Source organism: Ruditapes philippinarum, unplaced genomic scaffold, assembly GCF_026571515.1.
Source record: "Ruditapes philippinarum isolate M1 unplaced genomic scaffold, ASM2657151v2 ctg4821_1_1_1_1, whole genome shotgun sequence".
NCBI lineage: Eukaryota > Metazoa > Mollusca > Bivalvia > Venerida > Veneridae > Ruditapes > Ruditapes philippinarum.
In genome coordinates, this window is record NW_026860278.1 from 86,339 (window position 1) to 109,526 (window position 23,188).

General features: G+C 31.2%; 1 protein-coding gene across 1 annotated transcript in view; it reads right to left on the reverse strand.

Annotated features, from left to right (window-relative positions):
* LOC132759498 (low-density lipoprotein receptor-related protein 1B-like) overlaps positions 1 to 23,188 on the reverse strand; it is a 53,827-nt gene that overhangs the window by 16,207 nt on the left and 14,432 nt on the right. Inside the window, exons 2-15 of the mRNA XM_060751280.1 lie at positions 15,263 to 15,534; positions 10,270 to 10,471; positions 9,448 to 9,711; positions 8,746 to 8,998; positions 7,527 to 7,695; positions 6,520 to 6,627; positions 5,804 to 5,940; positions 4,594 to 4,720; positions 3,883 to 4,041; positions 3,171 to 3,327; positions 2,696 to 2,830; positions 1,971 to 2,082; positions 883 to 1,042; positions 160 to 291 (exon numbers count right to left, since the gene is read on the reverse strand). Coding sequence (XP_060607263.1) covers positions 160 to 291; positions 883 to 1,042; positions 1,971 to 2,082; positions 2,696 to 2,830; positions 3,171 to 3,327; positions 3,883 to 4,041; positions 4,594 to 4,720; positions 5,804 to 5,940; positions 6,520 to 6,627; positions 7,527 to 7,695; positions 8,746 to 8,998; positions 9,448 to 9,711; positions 10,270 to 10,471; positions 15,263 to 15,398 — 2,251 coding nt within the window. The 5' untranslated portion in view covers positions 15,399 to 15,534. The remainder of the gene's footprint in view (positions 1 to 159; positions 292 to 882; positions 1,043 to 1,970; positions 2,083 to 2,695; positions 2,831 to 3,170; positions 3,328 to 3,882; positions 4,042 to 4,593; positions 4,721 to 5,803; positions 5,941 to 6,519; positions 6,628 to 7,526; positions 7,696 to 8,745; positions 8,999 to 9,447; positions 9,712 to 10,269; positions 10,472 to 15,262; positions 15,535 to 23,188) is intronic.

A 23,188-nucleotide genomic window follows, 5' to 3' on the forward strand; every position in this document is an offset into this window, starting at 1 on the left:
TCATTGCGATATTAGACATTTATGGCATGAAGAATTATTGCTTGCATCGTGTACAGTTACATCTCCATTTTTTGGCCAAATTTCTATGTTATGCAAATCACAGCGCTTGTCATTAGTGAAATAACCATTTAATTAAAAAACACAAAAACAAATAATTACTTGATCTACAGCTGGTCATGTCAGGTCCTAGGCTGTATCCAAGGCGACACTCGCATACTTTAGTCATGACGTTATTTGTATAATGTGTAATACAAATCTGAGAACAGTTGCCATTTTCATAAGCACATGGACCTGAAAAAAAGGTATTTTATACAAGATTTTCACGTTTATCTCAATACAAAAGATAAACGCTGATTACATAATTACATGTATTTGGTTCTTTATGAAAAACAATCTGAAAAGAAGGGGAAAACTTCAAATATATAAAATGACAAGACATTTTTTTCCACTTAATTTAGTGAAAACAATGAATAACAGTGAATAATCGAGCATCTCTCTATGTGGCGTTGAATTTATCAGAATCAATTAAACTGCCATTATTCCATGAATAAGAAGGTATATTAAACTAAAAATCATATCTAAAAAAATAATGACGTGTTTTCGGTTGTACGAAAAACGTTTGTGAATTTCTAACAATTAAAATGCAAAATTGATAAAACCAGTATTCTTTGAATAAGTATTTTGGTAAGACTGGAAGAAGGTCGTGCCGGTTAACCGTCTATGAACAGGCTCAATGAAATCGGGCGTGTAACATTTTCAATTTTGTCGTTTTTGGCGTTCTATTGGGATCCTGTTTTTCTTTATTCTTTTGTTTGTATAAGCGACACATGCATGTACTGGAGTCACTGATTTATCATACTTTCTCGGCAACAAGATACTTACTAATAAGGTTTGTGGTTTGAAGATCTATATCTAGAACATTAATATCAATCAACGTGGAGTTATCAAAATATCCTAGTGCGTTACTTGTTTTTGTCGTTAAATCGTATGTTCGAATGAGATGTTTATATGACCCAGCTGTGAACGCCCACGCTAAAAAGTTCTGGTAAGATGGAAAGAAATAAAACTATGTATAAGTAATACTTTAAATATTGAAGTTATATCATTTTTAAAGCAACACGTACAAACTATGTTATCGTTTTGTAATCTCTTCTAACACATTAATTTTTCTTCAAAATAATATCATCAAAACTTGTCAGTAACAAGAATTGCATTTGTCAAGATATGCACTTACTGTTTATAAAACAAGGTGCAATTTCCATAAAATCCTACTTTATCATCTGAAAATAAATCTTACTTTATAAAGAACAACGTAAAATACGTTGCTATCGAAAATCTGAAAAAATTCTAACTTTATAAAGAACAAGGTGAAATATGTTGTAATTGATTCCATAAAATGCTACTTTAGCATCTGAAAAACAAATCTTACTTTATAAAGCACAAGGTGAAATATGTTGCATTTGATTCTATACAATTCTACTTTAGCATCTAAAAAAACAAATCTTACTTTATAAAGAACAAGGTGAAAAATGTTGCTATTGATTCCATACAATTCTACTTTAGCATCTAAAAAACAAATCTTACTTTATAAAGAACAAGGTGAAAAATGTTGCTATTGATTCCATACAATTCTACTTTAGCATCTAAAAAAACAAATCTTACTTTATAAAGAACAAGGTGAAAAATGTTGCTATTGATTCCATACAATTCTACTTTAGCATCTAAAAAACAAATCTTACTTTATAAAGAACAAGGTGAAAAATGTTGCTATTGATTCCATACAATTCTACTTTAGCATCTAAAAAACAAATCTTACTTTATAAAGAACAAGGTGAAAAATGTTGCTATTGATTCCATACAATTCTACTTTAGCATCTAAAAAACAAATCTTACTTTATAAAGAACAATATGTTGCTATCGATTCCATAAAATGCTACTTTAGCATCTGAGAAAAACACAACATCTCTTACTTTATAAAGAACAAGGTGAAATATGTTGCCATCTCTTCCATAAAAAACTACTCTATCATTTGTTGCATTTAGATTAACACTGCGTATGTTTCTCCCGGAGACATAATAGAACCTGAAAATAAAAATCAACAATGTAATGATGAAGTACGTAATAAAATGCAAAACTCATGGCTTATGTTGAAATAACAGTTAAGATAATATATAACATAACATAGAACTATAACATAGATAAAACACAAATAACAGTCATGTAAATGTCAATACGTGTATGCAAAAGGTGATGTCCTCAAGGTTAAATTTCAAAAAGGTTTCCAAAATGTATTTATCTATACATGTGTTATGACTGAGGCTGACGTAAGTGTACATCATTTTCATCTATATACTAGTTTCATTGGAACCGAGGTTTTTTGTTGTTGTTTTATTATTATTATTATTATTTTGTTGTTGTTGTTGTTGTTGTTGTTGTTTTCATGTTATGCTTTATCAAATGTAAGAAACAAAACAGAGTGTTGCGATTTCTCTGTAGTTATAATTCTGTTGAATTTATGATCTCTTCTCAATCTAGGAAAAACGTATGAATTAAATATAATTATTAACGGTCAATAATTATATAGCCTCCGTAAGGATATTGTTATATTACTACAGCAACTCTAATTCTACTAATCTATATAATAACAAGAAACTGAATAATTTAGAACGTGTAAGTGAGTACTTAAATAGATTACTTTCTTTGTTCCCTGTCATAGGCAAATGCTGAAATATCTGTTACTTCTTTGACGACCACTACCATATTACTCCCATCAAAGTCTATTGTGACAAGAGACATTGCCCCTGTTTCACCAGTGATCATTGCTAAACGCCTAAACAAAAATAAACATAATTTTGCGTAACTAAATATTCCGACAAAAAAGGAAAGTAATATAAATTATAAAGAAAATACTATCAGCTATACACGGCTATCGTCAAGGGGCCAAGCAGGGACATGAATTATAACCGAAAGACACAAGGATGGGGCAAGGGGAGGAGGTGCCAATTAGGCAATTACTGCTAATAACCAACAATTCAAATTTAAAAAAAATGCGGTTAAGTTCGGCTATTAAATTTATATTACAAGAGTTTACTCAGTTTTATTTTTGTTTTTACTAACAACAAAAGTGTCCATAAATGTTTGAAGGAAGTCTCAAACTAAAGTGATGTTACCTTCGTTCTAGCAGGACCATCAGTTCGCGGGGTTTCTTCATCACAAGCGCGTCAACTTTGGCAGCTGCTTTTGTTCCAACATTTACTACCCTTATATGTCCAGTATCATATTCGCACCAATAAAGGTTCTTTCCGTTAACGGCATCAAAAGCAATACCTATAAGGTACCAAAACAAACAGTCAAATACAATATGTTTTATACAAAAATGTGATATAGGGTGATCCCTCTGAAGGAATGTAAACAGCAAAATCTCTTGAAAATTGCAGATTGAGTATGTTCATGAGGGATAATGGAAAACTTTCCTCACGCATTTGAGCGTCTTCCTCTTCTTTTATTACTATCTTATTTAGAAACTGGAAATGCCTTATTTGAACATACCTTCATAAAAGAAGTGGACAGGCTGCCTTCACACTCATTAAAACTTATCTAATAATTAAAATGAAAAGTATTTGAAGAATAAATTACAAATAACTTTAAATTTTTAAGGTGGTTTACGTGATTGGTAATGAAGTTTTATAAAACGACACACAACATATAAATATAATCCGGCGTAGCGTAGCCATATCCTGTACAGGATGCGAGCAGACCCTTCAAATGCAAGAGGTAAACTTTTCTTGACTACAAGGAGGGAAAATGGCAAATGCTGTTTTGCGCCCTTCATTTAAAACAAACGAATTACGTTTTGCATAAATTTGTAATTATTTTACTTACCACTAATGTTTCCTGTAGCAGATGCTATCAAATCTTTAGCATCGTTTTCTATTGGCAGGTCTATCGGTCGTTTATAGATTTTATTGTCAGCCGTAGCGAAATAAAAATCTCTACTCTTCATATCCATATCAAATTTGACTATAAGGTCACCCGGTGCGGCTTAAAAGGGAGAAAAAATAAATAAGAAAGGCACTACAAAGCCTTACAAATTCGCAAAGTTCTTTAAGATATACTAGTATGATGCTCAAATTTGGTATCTTAAAATATTGGTATTCTCCTTACAGTCTTTATGAGTCCACAGAGAGCGGATATGTTATGTTATAAACATTTCACACAGTTTGAATACAGAGTGTCATTTCATTAAACTGGCAGTAATTGTTTAAGAAAATATCAAATTCACTTGACCAGTTATAGAAAATGCAGATGACCCAAAAAATTTCTCTCATTTTGAAATAAGACAAATCTAGTTAGAAATTCCTAGATTTAAATGAACTATTATAATAAAAATACTTTATCGGAAGACTGAAGAAAAACATAAAATATTGGTAGACTAAATTAACTTTGGGTGCATGTACTAAGTGGACATTGTGTGTGTGTGTGTGTAGGTACATGTAGTTTCTTGCTGTGAAACGTTTAAAACCGTGTGACCAAACACTTTTTAAGATGACATTCAGGTTGTTTGTTTTTTTGAAAGGTAGTTTGTTCACTTACCAGTTGGAGCAGGGGTAGTTAATACTGGAGGAGTTGACGCGTTTGGTGGCGAAGTAGAAACTTTACCAGGAGTTGTATTTACAACTTGTCTCTTCTTCCTTCCTGACGGAGCCGATGTAGTGGTCACCTTAAAATAAATTTGAGCCGCGTCATGACAAAACCAACATAATGGGTTTGCGACCAGCATGGATCCAGACCATCTATGCGCATCCGCGCAGTCTGATCAGGATCCATGCTGTCCGCTTATCAACCCTATTACAAGTAGAGAAACTGATAGCGAACAGCAAAGATCCTGATCAGACTGCGCGGATGCGCAGGCTGGTCTGGATCCATGCTGGTCGCAAACGCACTATGTTGGTTTTGTCGTGACGCGGCTCATTTATTATATACTTATAAATGACTTATTGAGAAATATTGATGAAAAAAATTCGTATTTTCATTTTCCGTATTTTCACTGTAAAAAATATTTTTCATTGCAGTGAAAAAAAAAAATTCTGTATTTTCACTAGCGTTTTGCTAGACTACTTTCTTCTAAATTGAGCCAAATACACAAAATTTAAACGGAAGTCAATCAAATCAAAATGTCTAAAAAAGAATGAGAAACATGTATATAATAAACAAGAAATTCAAGTAAGTGATATGAAAATATGAAAATTATCATATTTCATACCACTCGATGAAAATATATTATGTATTTATAGAACAAACTTGAATATCCTCTTTATTTTTTAATGTCTACAGATCATAGTTAACAAATCAAATCGAAATTTAATTTAGCATAATGTATCGATTTATTGTGGACTTCGGTGTTGTTGTTGACAAACATGTTTTACCTATGAGGATTAAAGAATCTTAATTATTCATAAATATATTGTTAAGCGAGCATATCCTTTAATTAAAAGCAGTTTATACTGTTTTAAAAGAAAGGAGTCATGTAAGAAAAACAATTCGCCTTATATAATTCATGCAAATATGTTTATAACAAGTATTCTTTACAAATTAAGGTTGATCTCTCGGAAGCATTAATGAAATGAAACCTGCAGACTCAGTTTGATTTAGTCTGTACACGAGGGACAATGAAAATATGCTACATCCCTCACGCCCCCTAGCACCGGCTTGAGCGATAGTCAATTTCAACACTTAAAAAGTGAAACAATGGCCCCGAAGGACCAGAAAAAGTATAACAACTCTGGAGTGAAGTAACACTTACGGGTGCATTCTTTGGTTTTATCGATGTATATCTACAGACGACATCGTGGTTCGTATGTGCGAAGGCGCGAAGGTCCACCAGACATATATGTGTCTGATTAGCGATAACAAGCGCCTTACGATAATCCAAATAAGATGCTGAAATTTTATATTGTAATATTTATAATGAAATGGGTAATGTAAGAAAGATTCAGGGTAACATACACCGTTTTTATTTGAATTGTTGTTACTATTAATATATAAAATTTAGTTAATAAAATCTTAACTAAACAATTAGAATAAAAGCAAAATTTAGGTTATTTATATTGTATATATGCATACTTTTTTTGTTTCATTCGTATACATACATTTTAACTTTGTCATGAAACTTCAAATGCATATTGAGATAAAAATATAACCTATACCCTTGTATAATCTTATATCAAGTCTCAGTCACGAATCATAAGATGTAACCCTTTTGTGGGCTTTACATGACCCAGCCTTACTGTGACTTTTATTGTTAAAGTAAACTATATTATATTGTATTATTTTCAGCTATTGTTGTCTGAAAATAACAATTTTATAAACATTTATGACAATGTTGCTGTGGCAACCGATTATAATATACCGAAATATTTGGCTTTTTGATCGCGCAATACGTAACATAAATTTGGCATGCAATAGTCGTATAATTGCAATATTATAGAAATACTAAGTTTACAGAAACAGCAAGCTAACCTTCACATTGACCCGTCGAATTTAAATGATATCCCTCAGAGCATAAACATTTGGCACCAGTTTTTGTCAGGACACACATATGATCACACTTCTTCAAGGCGCAATAATCTGAAAAAATATATATACATATTTCTTTTAACCAAATTAAAATAATGAAACAATATTGTGTTTATCTAAAATGGGAAATATTCCAATAAACAAAACATCAAATGTGCACGATGTGTTGCTGTCGTGGGTTCATGATTTTTTATTTATTGAATTGTTAATAATAACTCCCCGTCCATGCTTTACCCTTGTGCCCTCTGTTTTTGGTTTGATGGCAAAACGGGGCTCCTTATCGATAGTCCTGTGTGGGTTATGCTTTTATTTTTCCTGTTAAGTGAGGCTTAAATTAAATGTTAAGCTTTCTTGTGGACCTTTCTTCTTATGTTTTAGGTAACAACAGGTCAATTGTTTAGTATAGAGTTTCATGCATTGTTTAAATGTATACAAAAAGTATAATACGTAGATTGTTATGACACTATTTATATGTACACATACATTAAGTTATAGATCCGTTATGGCCAAGAACCGTTTTTAAAACTTCATTTTTTGGTCCACATATATTAAGTTATAGGTCCGTTATGGCTAAAATGTTTTAAAACTTCATTTTTAATCTTATGTAATAGTTTTCAAAAAGTAAGTAATTGGTCAATCATCTTAATCATCTTTTGCTTTCTTATCCCAGTTGGCAATAAGTATACATGTAGTTCTCTTTTTGGCAATTTGTATAGTAATATTGTTTTAATATTTTGTATGGAAGTCAAAATACTACTTAAAGGTAGTTTACATTTTGCTACATTTATGACAAATAATTTCATTCAGCGCTTCTTTCTTTAGGTGAAAATCATCTAGCATGTCCTTTAACATATTTAATTATTTTAACATTCATATTTTCTCTTTCTAAAGAATGAAATAATTTTCGTTTCTAGGGTATAATGTGCCTTTAAATTTGATTTATTACAAACCTGTTCCATTTAATGGCGGTTGTTTCTCCTTGCCATATACAGCAATTCCGTAAATAGTCTCTGGGAAGATATTGACCGTTGTTGATTCAAGTTTTCCCTTGTGTGGACCATCGGTTTTGTTAACCGTTATCAAGTCACTGTTTCGTATATCAGTCACATATACACATTCCTGTAAAAATCATTATTCTTGAGAAATAGATATAGAAATCAAATATTTATTATAAACATACATTTGGCAATAGAATTTGACAGCTTAAAGATACATGAATGTGAAATGTAAATTGAACTGTAGAATGATGGTTTGCAAGTAGATGTATACGTAACAGTTGGTATATGATGGACTGTAGATATATAAACTTTAGTCAATAAACTACATATGAACAATCTTGAAGACAACATTTTGCAAATATTGCTCCCTGAAGAGATACCCAAAATAACAGTGGTTTTGTTTTTGAATTAGAACCCTCTCCTTGGTTTTGCTTGGTTTTCCTTGTCGGACGTCATGTGTTTCTGGGTTTTGTTTGGGGATGCGTGCCTTGAATGCCACCCTTCCTTGTTGATCTTTGGGTTTTTTTTTATATTTTAAGAGGAACGTGTATTCCTTATAAATAAGTTTCAAGCTTTTAAATGTGTGCATCAACTTAATAAATGTGGGCAAATTTGGGGCCTAGTGTTAACCTTTAACCTGTGGAATTTGTGGAATGGATTTGTTCAGCTTTGAATTCTTAACTGCACATTCCATTTTATGGATTTCAATATCGTAATACAAAAAATGGGCTTCGAACAGTTTAGAATCTGGCCAGACTGTACAGGTGTGGAGCATGCTAGTCTGGCTCTTAAATGGTACTTTATAGTCCGGCGGGTTAAGGTTGGATACTGGACACTTGTTGTGTTTATAGTACTGAGGAACTTTCGCCTATTCAGTTTCAAATTCTTCAATATAAGAAAGTTTTAGACAGCAAATAGAATGTGCAGGTACATACATATAAAATGTAAAACATCTTATCGACATATGCTTTGTTTTAAAAGAAAAAGTGAGAATCGAAAGGGCAGTATGGTAAGTGTCACTTCCAATAAAATAGATTTAAAACATTAACCATATGTCACATAATCTACCGAGATAATATTGAGTGCATCTTACAAAAAAAGCCTTAGGGACAAGAAAAAACGATCGTTATATTCAACTAGTAATAAAGCGAATGATAGTTAAACGTCTTACTTGGAAAAGTGCTATATCCAACAAATTAGAACCTGGAATCCTTTTTATAGTATAAACATTTCTGCCATCATAATCAGACGTTGCTATGGTTTCGTAGGCTGCATCTATCCAATAAATTCGTTTCTCAAATATGTCCACCTCCATTGATAAAGGTGACGAAATGTCTTTCCTTACAATAGTCCTTCGTTCAGTCCCGCTTGTTGTTGAGCGCTCTATTTTAGGATGTTTCCCGTTGTCCGACCAGAACAATAATCTAAAGTACAGAGTGGAAATGAAATGCTTAAAGATCAGAAAATAGAATTGTGTATTTTCTATGGATTTAACTCACTACAGTGCTGGACCAGAACCTCCAGGCGTTTGCAGAAATCATGTTCATAAAATAGAAAAAAAAACGCTTTTTACACTTTCCATTCATTATGTTATATAAATCGTTAATAACAGATAAATTAGGCATCTTAAAGTGTATTTCAATGGGTGAAAAAGCGAGATTTAAGCATTTAATTATTCAAGCATATATTGTCCGATAATACCGGAATACGACATTGTCTCACTCATTTACTAAAGTAGCGATATGATAATGAATGAGAAATTTTACGAAATAAGAGATTCAAACTTAATGAAAGGTCAACACACACAAGTGACTTAAGAGAACCTATTAGATTGAGAAAATGAAAGAAATAATGAAAATCTAAGTATACTAACTGTGCCTGTGGATCAACTGCAAGCCCATCTGGGGCATCTAAATGTTTATCAACAATAATCTTGTAATAATCATTGTCGACCAAATTAATGTCCGCAGGTGCTCCGACTATCCAACGGAATACAGAATCACTCCAGTATACTATATGTGTCATCCAATCAACGGCAACTTGAACTGTCCCTCTAGACACACCAACATGTATAAACTTGAAGGTCATTTCACTAACATTCAGAGCTGTGTTGTATCCACAACCAATCGCTATTGATCTGTGTGAGGAAAATTACAATTATTAATATTGTATATTTCACTACCAAGATTAAGTAAAAAGGACATATGATATGAATGTAACACTACTTTAATATTGCATATCAAAATATATAGGAGATACAAGGTCAGATTATAAAAGGAATCTTAGGTTAAAGTGCAATACACACCAACGTTTTGTAAATGAAACGTCACATGACATAATATATAATAAGGCACAGGGTACATGTCATATATAACGACGTTATTTTGGCATCGGTTTTTGCATCAAAATTAGTCAGACATCATTAATGGCTAATGACTTTGATATACATGACGTCACCAACATATTTGTACTGTGTGTAATACATCATTAGTCCTTTCGATTTATATAAGGAACAGAATTTTTTTTATTGCACTTTACTTCGTTTAACACGGTTTAATTGATTAACATCTAAATGATATGTTTTAAAGAATATCACTCAAAAGAAACAGATAAATTATGATATAATTCGAAAACGATGAAGCTTTAGTTAAAGGCCTCTTGAAATACGAAAATAGTTTGTTTTAAATTTACCTACCTTAAATGATAGTCGTATAGATATATACATTTAGTCTGGAATTCGTAGTCAATACTTAGAAAATGAATATTTGGGTTGGAGAAAGCAATTCCTGGCACTGCTCCTGAGAAGTTTTCGTATCCCAAATATATTTCAAGATGACGTAATTGGGCGGCATTTGGGTCACCATATTCGTGCATCACCGTCATTATCATACCATGTTCTAAATTAATAAAATGGATGATGATATCACATAAATGTTATTCATCAATATTCAACACTCTTCCCCCTTATTTCATATTTGTACGTTTATTTATAAATTTCAAGGATGTTTCTTCTTTTAAGGGGCGATGATATATTAATACGCAATTATTTATTATTTTCACTTTTTGCCAAGACAGCTTCTACATATTTCTATTATTTCAAAACCCAGACTGAAAAATAGTTTTTAATATAAGTAAAGTATAATAATTATGCATCCTTTGTTTGTTTATCACTGTTTATGAATCAACAAACGATTGGATGAAAACTTTTCAAAATATTAAAATTTTCTTTTAATATTAAATGTATACTGTTTTGTTGACTTATGAGAACAAGAAAAACGTTAATCACTCAAACCATTATTTTCTTAAGTCTATTTTAATGCATATCGCTACACTGTGCTGTGTTTTAGCTGGATACTGACAAGGCTTGTGAATTTTGTGTTTCAATCTCGTTGCCCTTTCTTAAAACAAGTACTAATTACATAGGAAGGAACTTAGTACGAACTCGAAACCTCTAAACCACTGTTACGAGGTTTAGACGAAAAAGCCACTGCTTCTGAGCTAAATGTAATGTAGTCAATAAATGCAATTTTGAATCTAAATAAACAAAAAAAATGGCAACTAAATTTGTTTACGTAAGTGCTATTACTTATTAAGTTCAACACCTCTGCATTATGAACACCTATTTATCTTTTATCTCTCTATTTATTCATTGGTTAAAAATTCAGTAAAATTTATCCTGAATTTTAAACCACCATTAAGATCCTGGATCCACCCATTTGTACAAAGAAAAGTACGGTGCTAGAGGGCGTGAGGTGAGCAATGCTGTACTTTTTCATTATCCCTCATGTACAGAATCAATCAAAGCGGGTTGGCAGTTTTCGTTAAAATTTGTTGGGATTAATGTTTCCGAGGGATCACCCTTTCTCCAGATCTTTATCATATTTAAAATAAGTAACCTTTGTTTATAGACGTATGTTTGAAAAGATAGCATCATTCATACAACATTATTAGTTTGTATCATAGTGCACCATCGTGATATATTGTTTTAACAAGATAGCAACATCCAATCATTTACATAGCGACTGGTACTCGTTTTCAATTGCATAAATCGTCTGTACTAACGATACTCTGTATAAATAATTTTGGTGCATTTAAAAGGACAGAGTATTCAGAAATCAAACTTTATAAACAAAATAAGTATGATAAAATTCATATCTTAAACATTAAAATTTGTATCATCTTTGTCAGTAAAAATTCTATCTCTTAGAAAAATGAAGATACTTAGAATGAAAATTAATAGGATTTGAATATATATACAAAATCTGTTTATAACTTTATTTATATTTTATTATTCTTTTTTTGTTATTTGCTGATTTTTGTCTTCTTGTTGTTGTTTTAAATGCGGTTATTCCCATTGCACGTTTTTATATTAATCATAAGTGTTTCAAAAACCGCAATCTCCGGTTCAAGGCGTATACAAATAACCTGTTTAACTTGGTATACCCTTTGTGGTGAAACTTCGTGATATTGTAAATAAAAGCAACCATTGATCTGGTTGTGCTTGTGCACAAAATATGAAAATCAAGATATAAAAGAATTCCTTGCCTGTCCCCAACACAGGACCACGGCAAGTAGCCAAGCAGGGCACCAAACAGAACAGGGCACGCGAGCAAAACACAGACGTTAAACTTCAGAAAAAAGTAACCAATGAACGAGCATCTGAATATAACATTTCTGTCGCGTTCCCTTTCTCTGTCGTCACAATAAGTTACTCCAGAAAAAAATAAGCCAATCAATGGACATGTTCTGGGGGGCGGGTAGCTAATACCTGCACTCCAGTTAAAGCACTGTATATTTTTATGTATACGACTTAACTCTAACACATTTTCAACAGAAACGTCCCCAAAATAGGATACAATATAAATATGTGTCCTGTATATTAACATTATGATGGGGAGCTTTTTATATCAACTCTTTCAATAAATCCGTGTGAATGACAGGGCAAAGTTGTTTTTCTACAAAGTTCGATGTCTGTCTGTCAACAGAGAGTTTTTTATTATGATAACATTCGAAATTATGCTTTATAAAAATCATTGTCCTCTTTTTCATGCAAAACTACTGAGTAAATATTTACACAGATATAAACGCCCATTTGCAAACTTTTCTACTTTTTAATACAATGTTTTCTTGAAAGAAAAACGAACATTGAATACATGTAATTCTTATTCCGACGAGATGGTTATAAGGTATTTAAACCCTTTCCAAGCTTAATTTGTTTATAGTACATTTTTTGAATTTTATTTTATAATTTTGTTTGCTTGTTTGTTTGTTTGTTTCATTTTACGCCTTTTCCCAACAGTATTTCAGTCATACCTAGGCGGGTAGTTTCCTAACTATCGTTCCTTGAGAGTTACACCAGTACTACACTACCTTCCTCCGCGCTAAACTACCAAAGCATCTCCCGGGGATCGAACCCACGCCAGAGAGGTAACTGGATAAGAAGTCATTGACTCTAAACCCTCGACCACGGAGGCGGTTATATTATATTATAATTTTGTGAATTTTTCTTTTGTGAAAGAAAGTAAAGGGTTCTGGCTTGAATATGCTAACTTAAAGAATTAATCATTCGATAATATCGATTATATGCATTGATTGTTTTTAGTTTCTAATTGGTGGCCTTAAGTTTCTTATATTACAACTCGATAATGTAGTAAGTTTGTAGATGTTCGTGAAGTTGGCAGCCTAGCGGTGTGAATTTGGCAAGAGTTTGTAGCTTATTTGGTCAATATTCAAGTATTTTATCTTCCAATTGCCAGTACAGGTGCTTTACAATTGAAGAAATAAGCATGGTTGTGAGCTCCCAGTAGGGTTTTGAGCGATGGTTTGAGATCTACAGGGCAGTCATCTTAACAAAAAGACCTTGCCGTTTTCACCAATAACATTCAAATGCAAAATAAATCAGTACGTTTACGGTAGAAAATGGTCTGGTCATTGTTTATGCTTACAAATTAAATTTGAAAATATTGCAATTATTTATGCTCTTTGTATGAAAGATTTGTTTGAACGTGGTAAAACGATAAGTTTCTATCATTTTTATTGTTTTGAAACATTTATCTCAACGATTACGTTTGTTCCCGTGACTTTCAGTATTGTTATATTTTTCTTGTCCTTCGGTGTCATTGATTCCAACAAGTGTTGGAAATTAAGTACCGATCAAGTCTGTGCTAGGTGGCGTGGACCGATGTTGCACTTTTTTATTATCACTCATGTAAAGACTCAATCAAACCTAGTCTGCAATGTTTATGCTATTTTGTGGTTATTAATGCTTCCGAGGGATCAACCTTCAGCTAAAAATGGGAAAATCGTTTAAATTTGCAGCAGTTGCCAGTATGGTCAGTACTTTCATCAGTTTGAAATGAATTGATAAGTTTATCATTATTTTTTATCCCTTTTTCAAGTTTTTTTGTTGTTAAGACATTTATCCGTGTATCTGTATAATTGGAAATGACCTTGATTATTGAACCTGATCTTTCACCTTCGACAAGATGGTATCTTCGTGTTTAAGCAAATATGTATCTAATTTGTTGAAATCCTATGAATTAACAAAGTTATTTCAAACGTTAGCAAATTGTACTTTATTAATGTCAAAAACCGAGCATACGATATATTTAAGTATATTTTAGATGTAATTATTTTGTCTTTGCTTGAATGAAATTTATGTGAAAATATTGACGTTTCTGTTCGTATTTAGAATTATTTGAGTTTTGTGTGGTAAGATATTATTCAAATTTTATCAAAATACCTGCTGTAAAAGCTATTTTCAAAGTCATTTTAGAAACAAAAGGTGAAAATGTTTCATACCGGTAAAATAAGGTGATGAATATAATCTTGCAAAATACACATTTAAAAATTGTTTTAAAAACTCAATGTGTCTTTTTTACGTTTTGTCTGTTGTTTCGTTTCTTTTTAAGAAAAAGATTTTTAGGACTATCGTAGTACTATCTTTGTACAAAAGATGAATTCAGACAATAACCGTATACAGTTTTGTTTAACAATAATTAAGATATAGCGTACGCAATGATATTGCAAACAATGTGTCTTTCACCTCAAATGTAATAAAGTTACTTTTGACAAACACCCCGAGATCACGTTGAAAAAAAAAGAAGTATCCGGTTACATGACTCTAAATGAACAAACAAGTTATGATTGACCTTCAATTTACCGACAAGATATAATTATACTTTAATTAGTAAGTTGTTCCAAGCAGATTATACAGTAATAAGATAATGTCATAATGATTTTACGGAAATTCATAAAGTTATGATGAAACTTCTGACTGGATTGAAGTCATAGTTCATGTAATTGTCAAAACGTTCTGATTCTTAAAACACTTTTTTCCATTAAGAGAATTTGTTCATTCTCTGTATAATATTGAAAACATGTTTGTTTTTCATGTGCATGACATTGCATGTATTTAATTTGATGTTGTATTGCATTGCATGTATTTAATTTGATGTTGTATTTACAAGATACATGTATTGCATACATTAATAAAAAATGTTCTGTTCTGTAATACATAACATCGATGGTAAGATATTTTAGTTCATGACGTTTTATTAATAGGTAAGGACATCACACAGTATTCACTGATTATTATCAAAAAATACATAAGATTCAATATGTTGCACAATGTAATTGTAATGTAAAACTTAAAGTAATGAAATGTAATTGTAACATGTGACACTTACCTCCTGCAAAAGGACTTGGTGGGGTTGTGGAGACTGGTCCAGGTGTCGTTGATGGCGTTACCATCTGGCCATTACAATGTAAGTAAAGTACGAGCACTATAAGTCCGGAAATGCTACCCTTGATTGATGTATGCATTGTCCTTGTGTATATAGAACGATCTCAACACCAACTTAATCGCTTTACAAGGTTCACAATATTAAGAAAATTTCTTTGCTTGCTTTTAAGCTGTTTTCAGCATTTACTTCCTGTAGTTTTTCATCTCTAAATCTATCTGAAAAAAGGAAGTTATATAATTTAAAATATATGCTATGTCAATTGTAACAATCAAAAGAAAATATATTTGTAGTGATAGTTTTGTTTTACATAATTGCATGTGCGACCATGACGTCACAAAGGTAGTCACGAGTATGTCTTACGTCATGCATAATGACACAAAAAGATGCCAAATATCGATTTCTACTCTTTTTAGTTTCAGATCAGATTTATGAGCATCCTGGAAAGAAGAAACAAATAAAACCAGACAAAAAACAAGCCTAAAACTTAACACAAGAAGCAACAAATGTCCATCTTTAATGACACAACACAGATCAAAGTTGTATATCGTATTGTCGTATAGACAACGTGTCACTGCAAAATAAAAGCTCTATTTACTCACAATCTTAAAATATAAAAAAATATAAATGTTAAAAAAAATTAGCAAAATTATATTTATTTTATTTTCCATAAAGACACCTAAATGTGATGAGTGTATGCTCTAATTTGTAGAAATTACATCTTGGCTAACATTTCGTTTTCTATATATTTGTTTCAAGATATGCAAATCAAAATTGTTCATTTCAATCTCTTTTCTTTCTTTTTTACATTTTCTCCGTTACGAACTACAAAAGGGCTATAATTATACCTGTCTATTTTGTAAAACTCAATTTAAAATGATATGGTGTAAGTTTCAGTAATTGTATGTAATGGGATCGTATCATGTAAAATTGAAATGGTAAAAGCTACAAGCTATAATTATATCTCTTTTAATTTAATTTATCTGCCATGATCTTTATAATATGAACGACTTATCATGGAAAAAACGAGTTGCATTGGTGTCGTCAAACATATGTTAATATACAGCGTTGTGACTTGATACTGCTTGTACCAAAATTAAATTTCATTCTAACACACTACATGATTCCCCTTTCAAAGAGATAGGGCAATCAACTTGCATTATTACACGATATGTGCACACCATTACTAAGGAATGCTTACATGTCAAGACGTCAGATATGACGTCACTCAACCAAATGACGTCCTGTAAATGACTTCTACCCTAAATGCAGTTTAACATACTTTCATCAATTCTCATTAGATTAGCACGTTAAAATGGAAATCGATTAATTTTTCTTGCATTCTATAGAGGATATTTGTTTAGTTCAGTGTAAGATCGGAATATATTTCACCGAGTGAGCACCAAAAGGTATATTTCACGAGTGGCGCAGCCACGAGTGAAATATGAACTTTTGGTGTTCACAAGGTGAAATATATTTCGATCTTACACTAAACTAAACAAATTTTCTTTTTATTATATGCAAAGAAACGTTTTAAAAAGACATTAAACCTAATACTGAATGAAAAGCGCGCCAAATAATAATACAACGTGACGTCATTTATGACGTCACGTCATTAAGTTGGTAACCAGTTCTGTGCACGCTGGTATTTCACTGAAACAACGTAAGGGGCTAAAATTCAAAACAGTGAAATTATCAAAGTGGTAATTTCACTGTTTCAAACAGTGAAATTACCAGTTTTAAATCACTGATATATTTCTATAAACCACCGAAAAGCATGTAATAAAGTATAATAATACACGGTAATAGTTCAAATGCTTTGTAATTAGTCACTAAGGCTCATAGACCTTCCTGATTGTAATTCTGCGCATTTGAACGCACCCAGAATTGATATAAATTTCCTTAACAAAGTGTAATATCATTAAAACATTACACGGGAAATTCTATTGCTAGTAAGGCGCAATAAAAGACGATTTCGATCATTGTAAAAAAGTGTATGACATATATTCCAGGCATAGGTTATATCTATTTTGTCGTTTTATAATCTTTGGACTTTCAAATGTAAAATTTTGACCAAATATTTTGTTTCTTAATACTTGAATTTGAAATTTGAATTATAAGTACCATTTAAGACATACATAACAGAAATAACCGGGATGATAAATATAGATTGCCTTACTTTCGCACTTTTATGTTAATGTTTGAGTGCCCGCTTAGCCATTCAAAATGAGAAAACAGAACTTTATTGCCCTTAGCATATAAGTATTTAAATATCTGATTAATTTGAAAGTAAAATGTTTGTAGAAATAAATATTTAAGACTTTTAAGTAATAAAAACACATGTTAATCAGATACTTGTGCTACATTTAAATAGATGAAATAAATTTCAACGCTTATTTAATTTCATTATCTTTCTTGAAGTCTTTTATAGCTTTTTCAAATGTCTAAAATTGTTTTAGACGAGATTTTATATTTGTAATATAACAAAACATGACGCAACAGCAAACTTTAACCGCTATTTGCAAGTCATTTAAACAACTTTTCAAACAAAAATTTATTTAACATCATGGATTACTTATTTGCAAATCTATAAACATTTCTTTTTTAGTCGCGATTCTCCTTTAAACACATATTCATGGTGTATTTTGATAATAAAACATTAAAACTTATAAAGATATGTAACGATAATAAAAACAAAACGCCCCATACTTACAATACAACTAAAATTTAAGCGTTATTTGTAATTGAATAAAAATTGGGCCAAATATAATATCTCAAGCCCTACATTTGGTTAAGAGTTCGGTTTATATATTTTACCGATAGCACATTTAAATAAATAGCAAAATCGTTTAAATGAATTATCTTTCCAATACTTAAGGAAAACTAAAGGCATGAATGATCACTAAACCAAAAATAATTTTAGCCATAATGTTAAATAAAATTAAGCAAAAATATTGAGAGTGTTTATTCAATTATAGTCGTGGCATATGAAATAACATGAACATCGTAACACGAGCCAGACTAATTTGTATGAGGGGACATAGCCCCCCGAGTATTAATAAGATTGCGAAGTGTTTTTGTGTTTTTTCTCTTTACTATGTATCATAGGCAAAAATTAAAAAAAAACACGTTCCCTGTCTGCACTGTCTGTCTGAAACCCCAGAAAAAAGTAACCAATGTACGAGCACCTGATTATGACTTTTTCTATTGTTACTCCTTTCCCTGTCGTCACAATAAGTAAACCCCAGAAAAAAATGTGCCAATGAACAAGTATGCTCAATTTTTGTCCACGACAGACAGCAAGGTAACTGGAGTGCAGGTAACTATCTGCACTCCAAACTATGAAACAATGCACCAATACAACGTTTGAAATTACAACTATATATCAAAATATAGACGGGTAAATGTGCTCACCTTATAGTATCCGAATTTAAGTCTTGTTTAATTCACAGTTATTAATTACATAACTTTTGGAAATGAATTAATAATGCTTTTCAAGTCATCATACAATAGGTTATCTGCCTGAAGTTGAACTTAATGCATAAATTAATTAGTTGAACGAGTTATAAAATTATATAATAGGTTATATATTTAAATCAACCAGTACAATTATCTGGAAAAGGGGTACAGCTAGACGAATATAGTATTATATTTACACCATACACAAAATAAGAACATTTTGCAGTTGAAATAGTAACTTTTTTCATTGACACACCTATAGTGTAAAGTTTACATTCAGCGTGCATTTATTCTATGTTTGTAGAACGCAAATGACGTCACGTCATAATATATGCAATAAATTAATTTTAATCAAATTTCAAAGGAATTCAACTATAAAATCAGATCTATGCATTCGCTTTGCTGTTATAAGAAGGAACATCGTTGTTTTAATATTATTATGAAAGACCTTTGTAAATGTTCTTTCAATGATCGATTAAAATATTATATACATGTATTAAAACCTGTATTGGTTGAGAAATGACACACTAACTTCTCAAATAAAATACTCTCATAATGTCTTGTCAGTATTTATAAATTAAATACTGTATTAATGTTATATTCACAAATTTTAAAACGTAAATAAAATAAAAAATCTGACGGTAAAGCAAAGTAAAAAACAACTTCTTAAAGCATAGCTATAAATTTTGCACTTCAATATGCTAATTTCTAAAATTTTAATTTTATTCTATAAACTATATTTTGAGACACATGACCTGTCATAAATCAAAGATTCACATAGTGTTTATGAACTTCTAAAGCATGACTTTTCTTTTGCGTCGCAGGGATTGGTACAACATGACTTACAACATTAAGAAGGCTGTTGTGTAGGGGATACCATGACTGATGGTGATGTTGGGAATAGGTGAACAATGGGATGAAACCTGAGTTGTGTCGGTCTGTGTCTGTTCATATGATAATGACAAAGTTTTTGCGGTGTAAAAGCCAAGTAATTTGATGGGGGTATATTCAGTTTCTTTTCAGTTTATATTTAAATTTGTTTTTTAACTGATTTAGTAAGTACCTGTGTTTTGTATTTTATATTTGTTTTATATCTACTGTTCCAGTAAAGTTGAAAAATGCGTATTATCTTCGACGTTATATATTAGAAAAAAATATTATGAAATTGATAAAAACAATGAGTGTCTTTTACAAAATCACACGGTCGTGGTAAAGCTGGTTTTAGCATTCACCCTTATTTCTTATATTTAATAATAAAATAGTACACAAACAATCAGTCCAGCAAATACCGGGGGCGGCAGGGTGGAGTATAGCTTATAAAATTACCGGAAGTCATTGTGAAAACAAACAGACTACGGCCGAAAAAGTGGAAAATCAACATAAGCTAAAAGTATGTGCAATTACAAAACATTTCATATTTGCACGTAAGGTTTATTTCGTTAGATATTTCCTAAGATATGATTTTGGTCCTTATTTACATACTCGTATATTATTTTGTAGTAAATAAAGTTACGTAAAATGTATTTCAATAAGGAAGTTATGTTATCTGTTCAAAAAGCCAGCCAAGACATTTTAGAAATTATATTACTGACATCTTTTGTTCTCAAATATGGCAAGTTAACCAACAATCTATGCTAACAATATGTTTAAAAAAAATAAACAAACAAAACGTATCATTTAAGACATAACAATATGAAGTGAGCATATCAAGTATTGCCCTTTTTTTGCATGCATGCATTCATCTTATAAAATGGATTTTAAAAGTCTTCTTTACATTTCTTTAAAACATTTTATTCTTTAAAGCCTAATACTAGTATATTAAAAATGAACTGATATATGGTGGAAGGTACGCGATACAATGAGTTTTAACGTTGATAGTATGGAATATAACAACAAACCACGAAATAATTTTACATAAACGTTGTTGGCAAGTGTGAGAAAAATGAGCCTATGTTACAATGAAACATGTCATGACAAAACCAACAGAGTGCGTTTGCGACAAGCATGGATCCAGACCAGCCTGATCTGGATCCATGCTGTTCGCTGTCAGTTTCTCTACTTGTAATAGGGTTTGTAAGCGAACAGCATGGATCCTGATCAGACTGCGCGGATGCGCAGGCTGGTCTGGATCCATGCTGGTCGCAAACCCACTATGTTGGTTTTGTCATGACACGGCTCAAATAGTCATATGGCAGATAATAAAATTTCCTTTAACAAAATAAAATATTATTTAACATTCTGAATCACTTAGAACTTTATCAACATTTCTGAATAGTTACTTTATAAGAGTATTTAAATGATACATTTTTATATCAATATTTGAAATATTTTTGGAAAATGGTACAATTGTAGACATTCAAGAATTAAAAATTTGAAGGTAAGAATTTGAAACTATTTAGGTTTATTTCCTTACATACACAACTTTTTATACTTTGCATTAGATTCTAAATGCTGATGGTTGCAATTCAGATTTATCATGTGATATTATGGGGTAAGTACATGTAAAATACAGTGTTTGGCATAAAAATGTTTAAACAAATATATAAAAATCGAGTATGTCATTTCCAACAAACTGTTTCTCTGTTTTTCATTGTTCTCTTAGAATTCCCCCATTTCTAAATACAAAAATATCAACATTCTAATTATGAATTATTTTAGATAACCGCTCGATCACTTCTCAGTCATGCTGCTCAGTTTGCCCATTAGACATTCAGATTAATTATAATTCTAAGATAATTTGAAGTAAACTCAATGACTAATTATGACAATATCATCGTTGTACCATCTGTATTATATCAAAATTGAGATATCTTTATGTATTCCTTATTTCTTTGGTATAGTTTATGCTCGAATATCAGTTTCTCCTTCCTAACTATAATTTTATCACAACATCCTTAATTGTACAATATCTATTGCAGAAAATTACAAGTTCAGTGAAGTTTGTTTTGCAAAAGAGATAAATGCTACAGATGAGAATACTTATTATAGCTGTTCAAATGGTCTGTTTTACTCACACAATGACATCAAAAGTGTCATCTCTCTGTCAACTTAAGTTTTAAAATATGCGCTACAACATAGGGTCAGTAACAAAAATATAAAGTTCTGAATTACTTTATTTTTTTATTTATTCAAATATATGGGATTTATTTGTAAATACCTCATTAGTCAATGCACATATTATTGAATTATATATTGAATTATATTATAGCGAGTCAAATACCCTTTAAAAATGAAATTGAAATAACTGACAAACAAAAGGGCTGACAAAAAAAAAAAATGAGAAGACAAATTTAGTTTGGGGAAATTTTTTCCCTTTTTCCATACAAAAATTTTCCCCGTCCTTGAAAAATTTCCCAAAAAAAACTTACCACCCCCAAGGGAAGCACCACTACAAGTTTTCTGGTTTTTAATCCCCCATCCGTTTTCTAAACGTACGTTTGGGATAAAGTTACCTTTCAAGTAGTTCATTTTTTTTGATTAAAATTTGAATCGCATTTGGTTTTTTCCCTTTTTTGCATCGCGAAAATCCCCTTTCCAAAAAAATTAGTTTTAATGTATTGAATACTGCAGCCTTTGGGCAAAATTTCAGAATAGACAAGTGTGGAAAACATATTTGATTTAGTAGATGCTAGGTATGTTTACATGCAGAATAAATTGTGTATATTATGAAATAAGATAGTATTTCGACGTCAAAATATAAAACCATGAGTTTGCATATATAAAGTAAACATCTGTTCATACGAGGATGCACAATTTATCATACATTTAAAAGTTTTTTAAGTCTGTCTGTGTTTGTGTTTTTTGTTTTTTGTTGTTTTGTGTGTGTTTTTTTGTTGTTGTTTTTGTGGGGGTAGAGGGTCTCGGCGGAGGGGGTGTTGTTTCTTAAGACTTCTTTTTTTTGTTGTCAAAATTATAAATGTGTATTTTCTGTCTTTATTACCAGGTTAACCAGACTCTAGTTTGGAATAGTTTTATCTTATGCTAGATACTTGTTCTGTAGAAATATCACGTTGCCATGAAATGCTATCATGTCATTAGTTATACAAGCTGCTGACCTTATATACGAGAGAATATAGCCAGAGTGAGGTAAATATTGAGGTCATCAAGGCTGTATTTTTCAATTTATCCAGTCAGCAACTTGTGAAAGGACTTGTTATTATTAAGTTCACAAAAAAACCATCCTCCTCAACTGGATGTTTTTTTTCTTTTGCCATTAATTCATTGATTTTGCAATCTGAGATTATTAAAAATTGTGACTTGAACTTCAAGTAACTATATACTTTAAATTGGGCGTGTATTTTCAACTTTGAACTTTAACTATCATTTTTCTTCTTCCAATAAACTTCAGTCCCAACTTTAGCATGTATTTACATTCAGTCACTTCATATTTTTAATTTGATTTATGTTGCAATT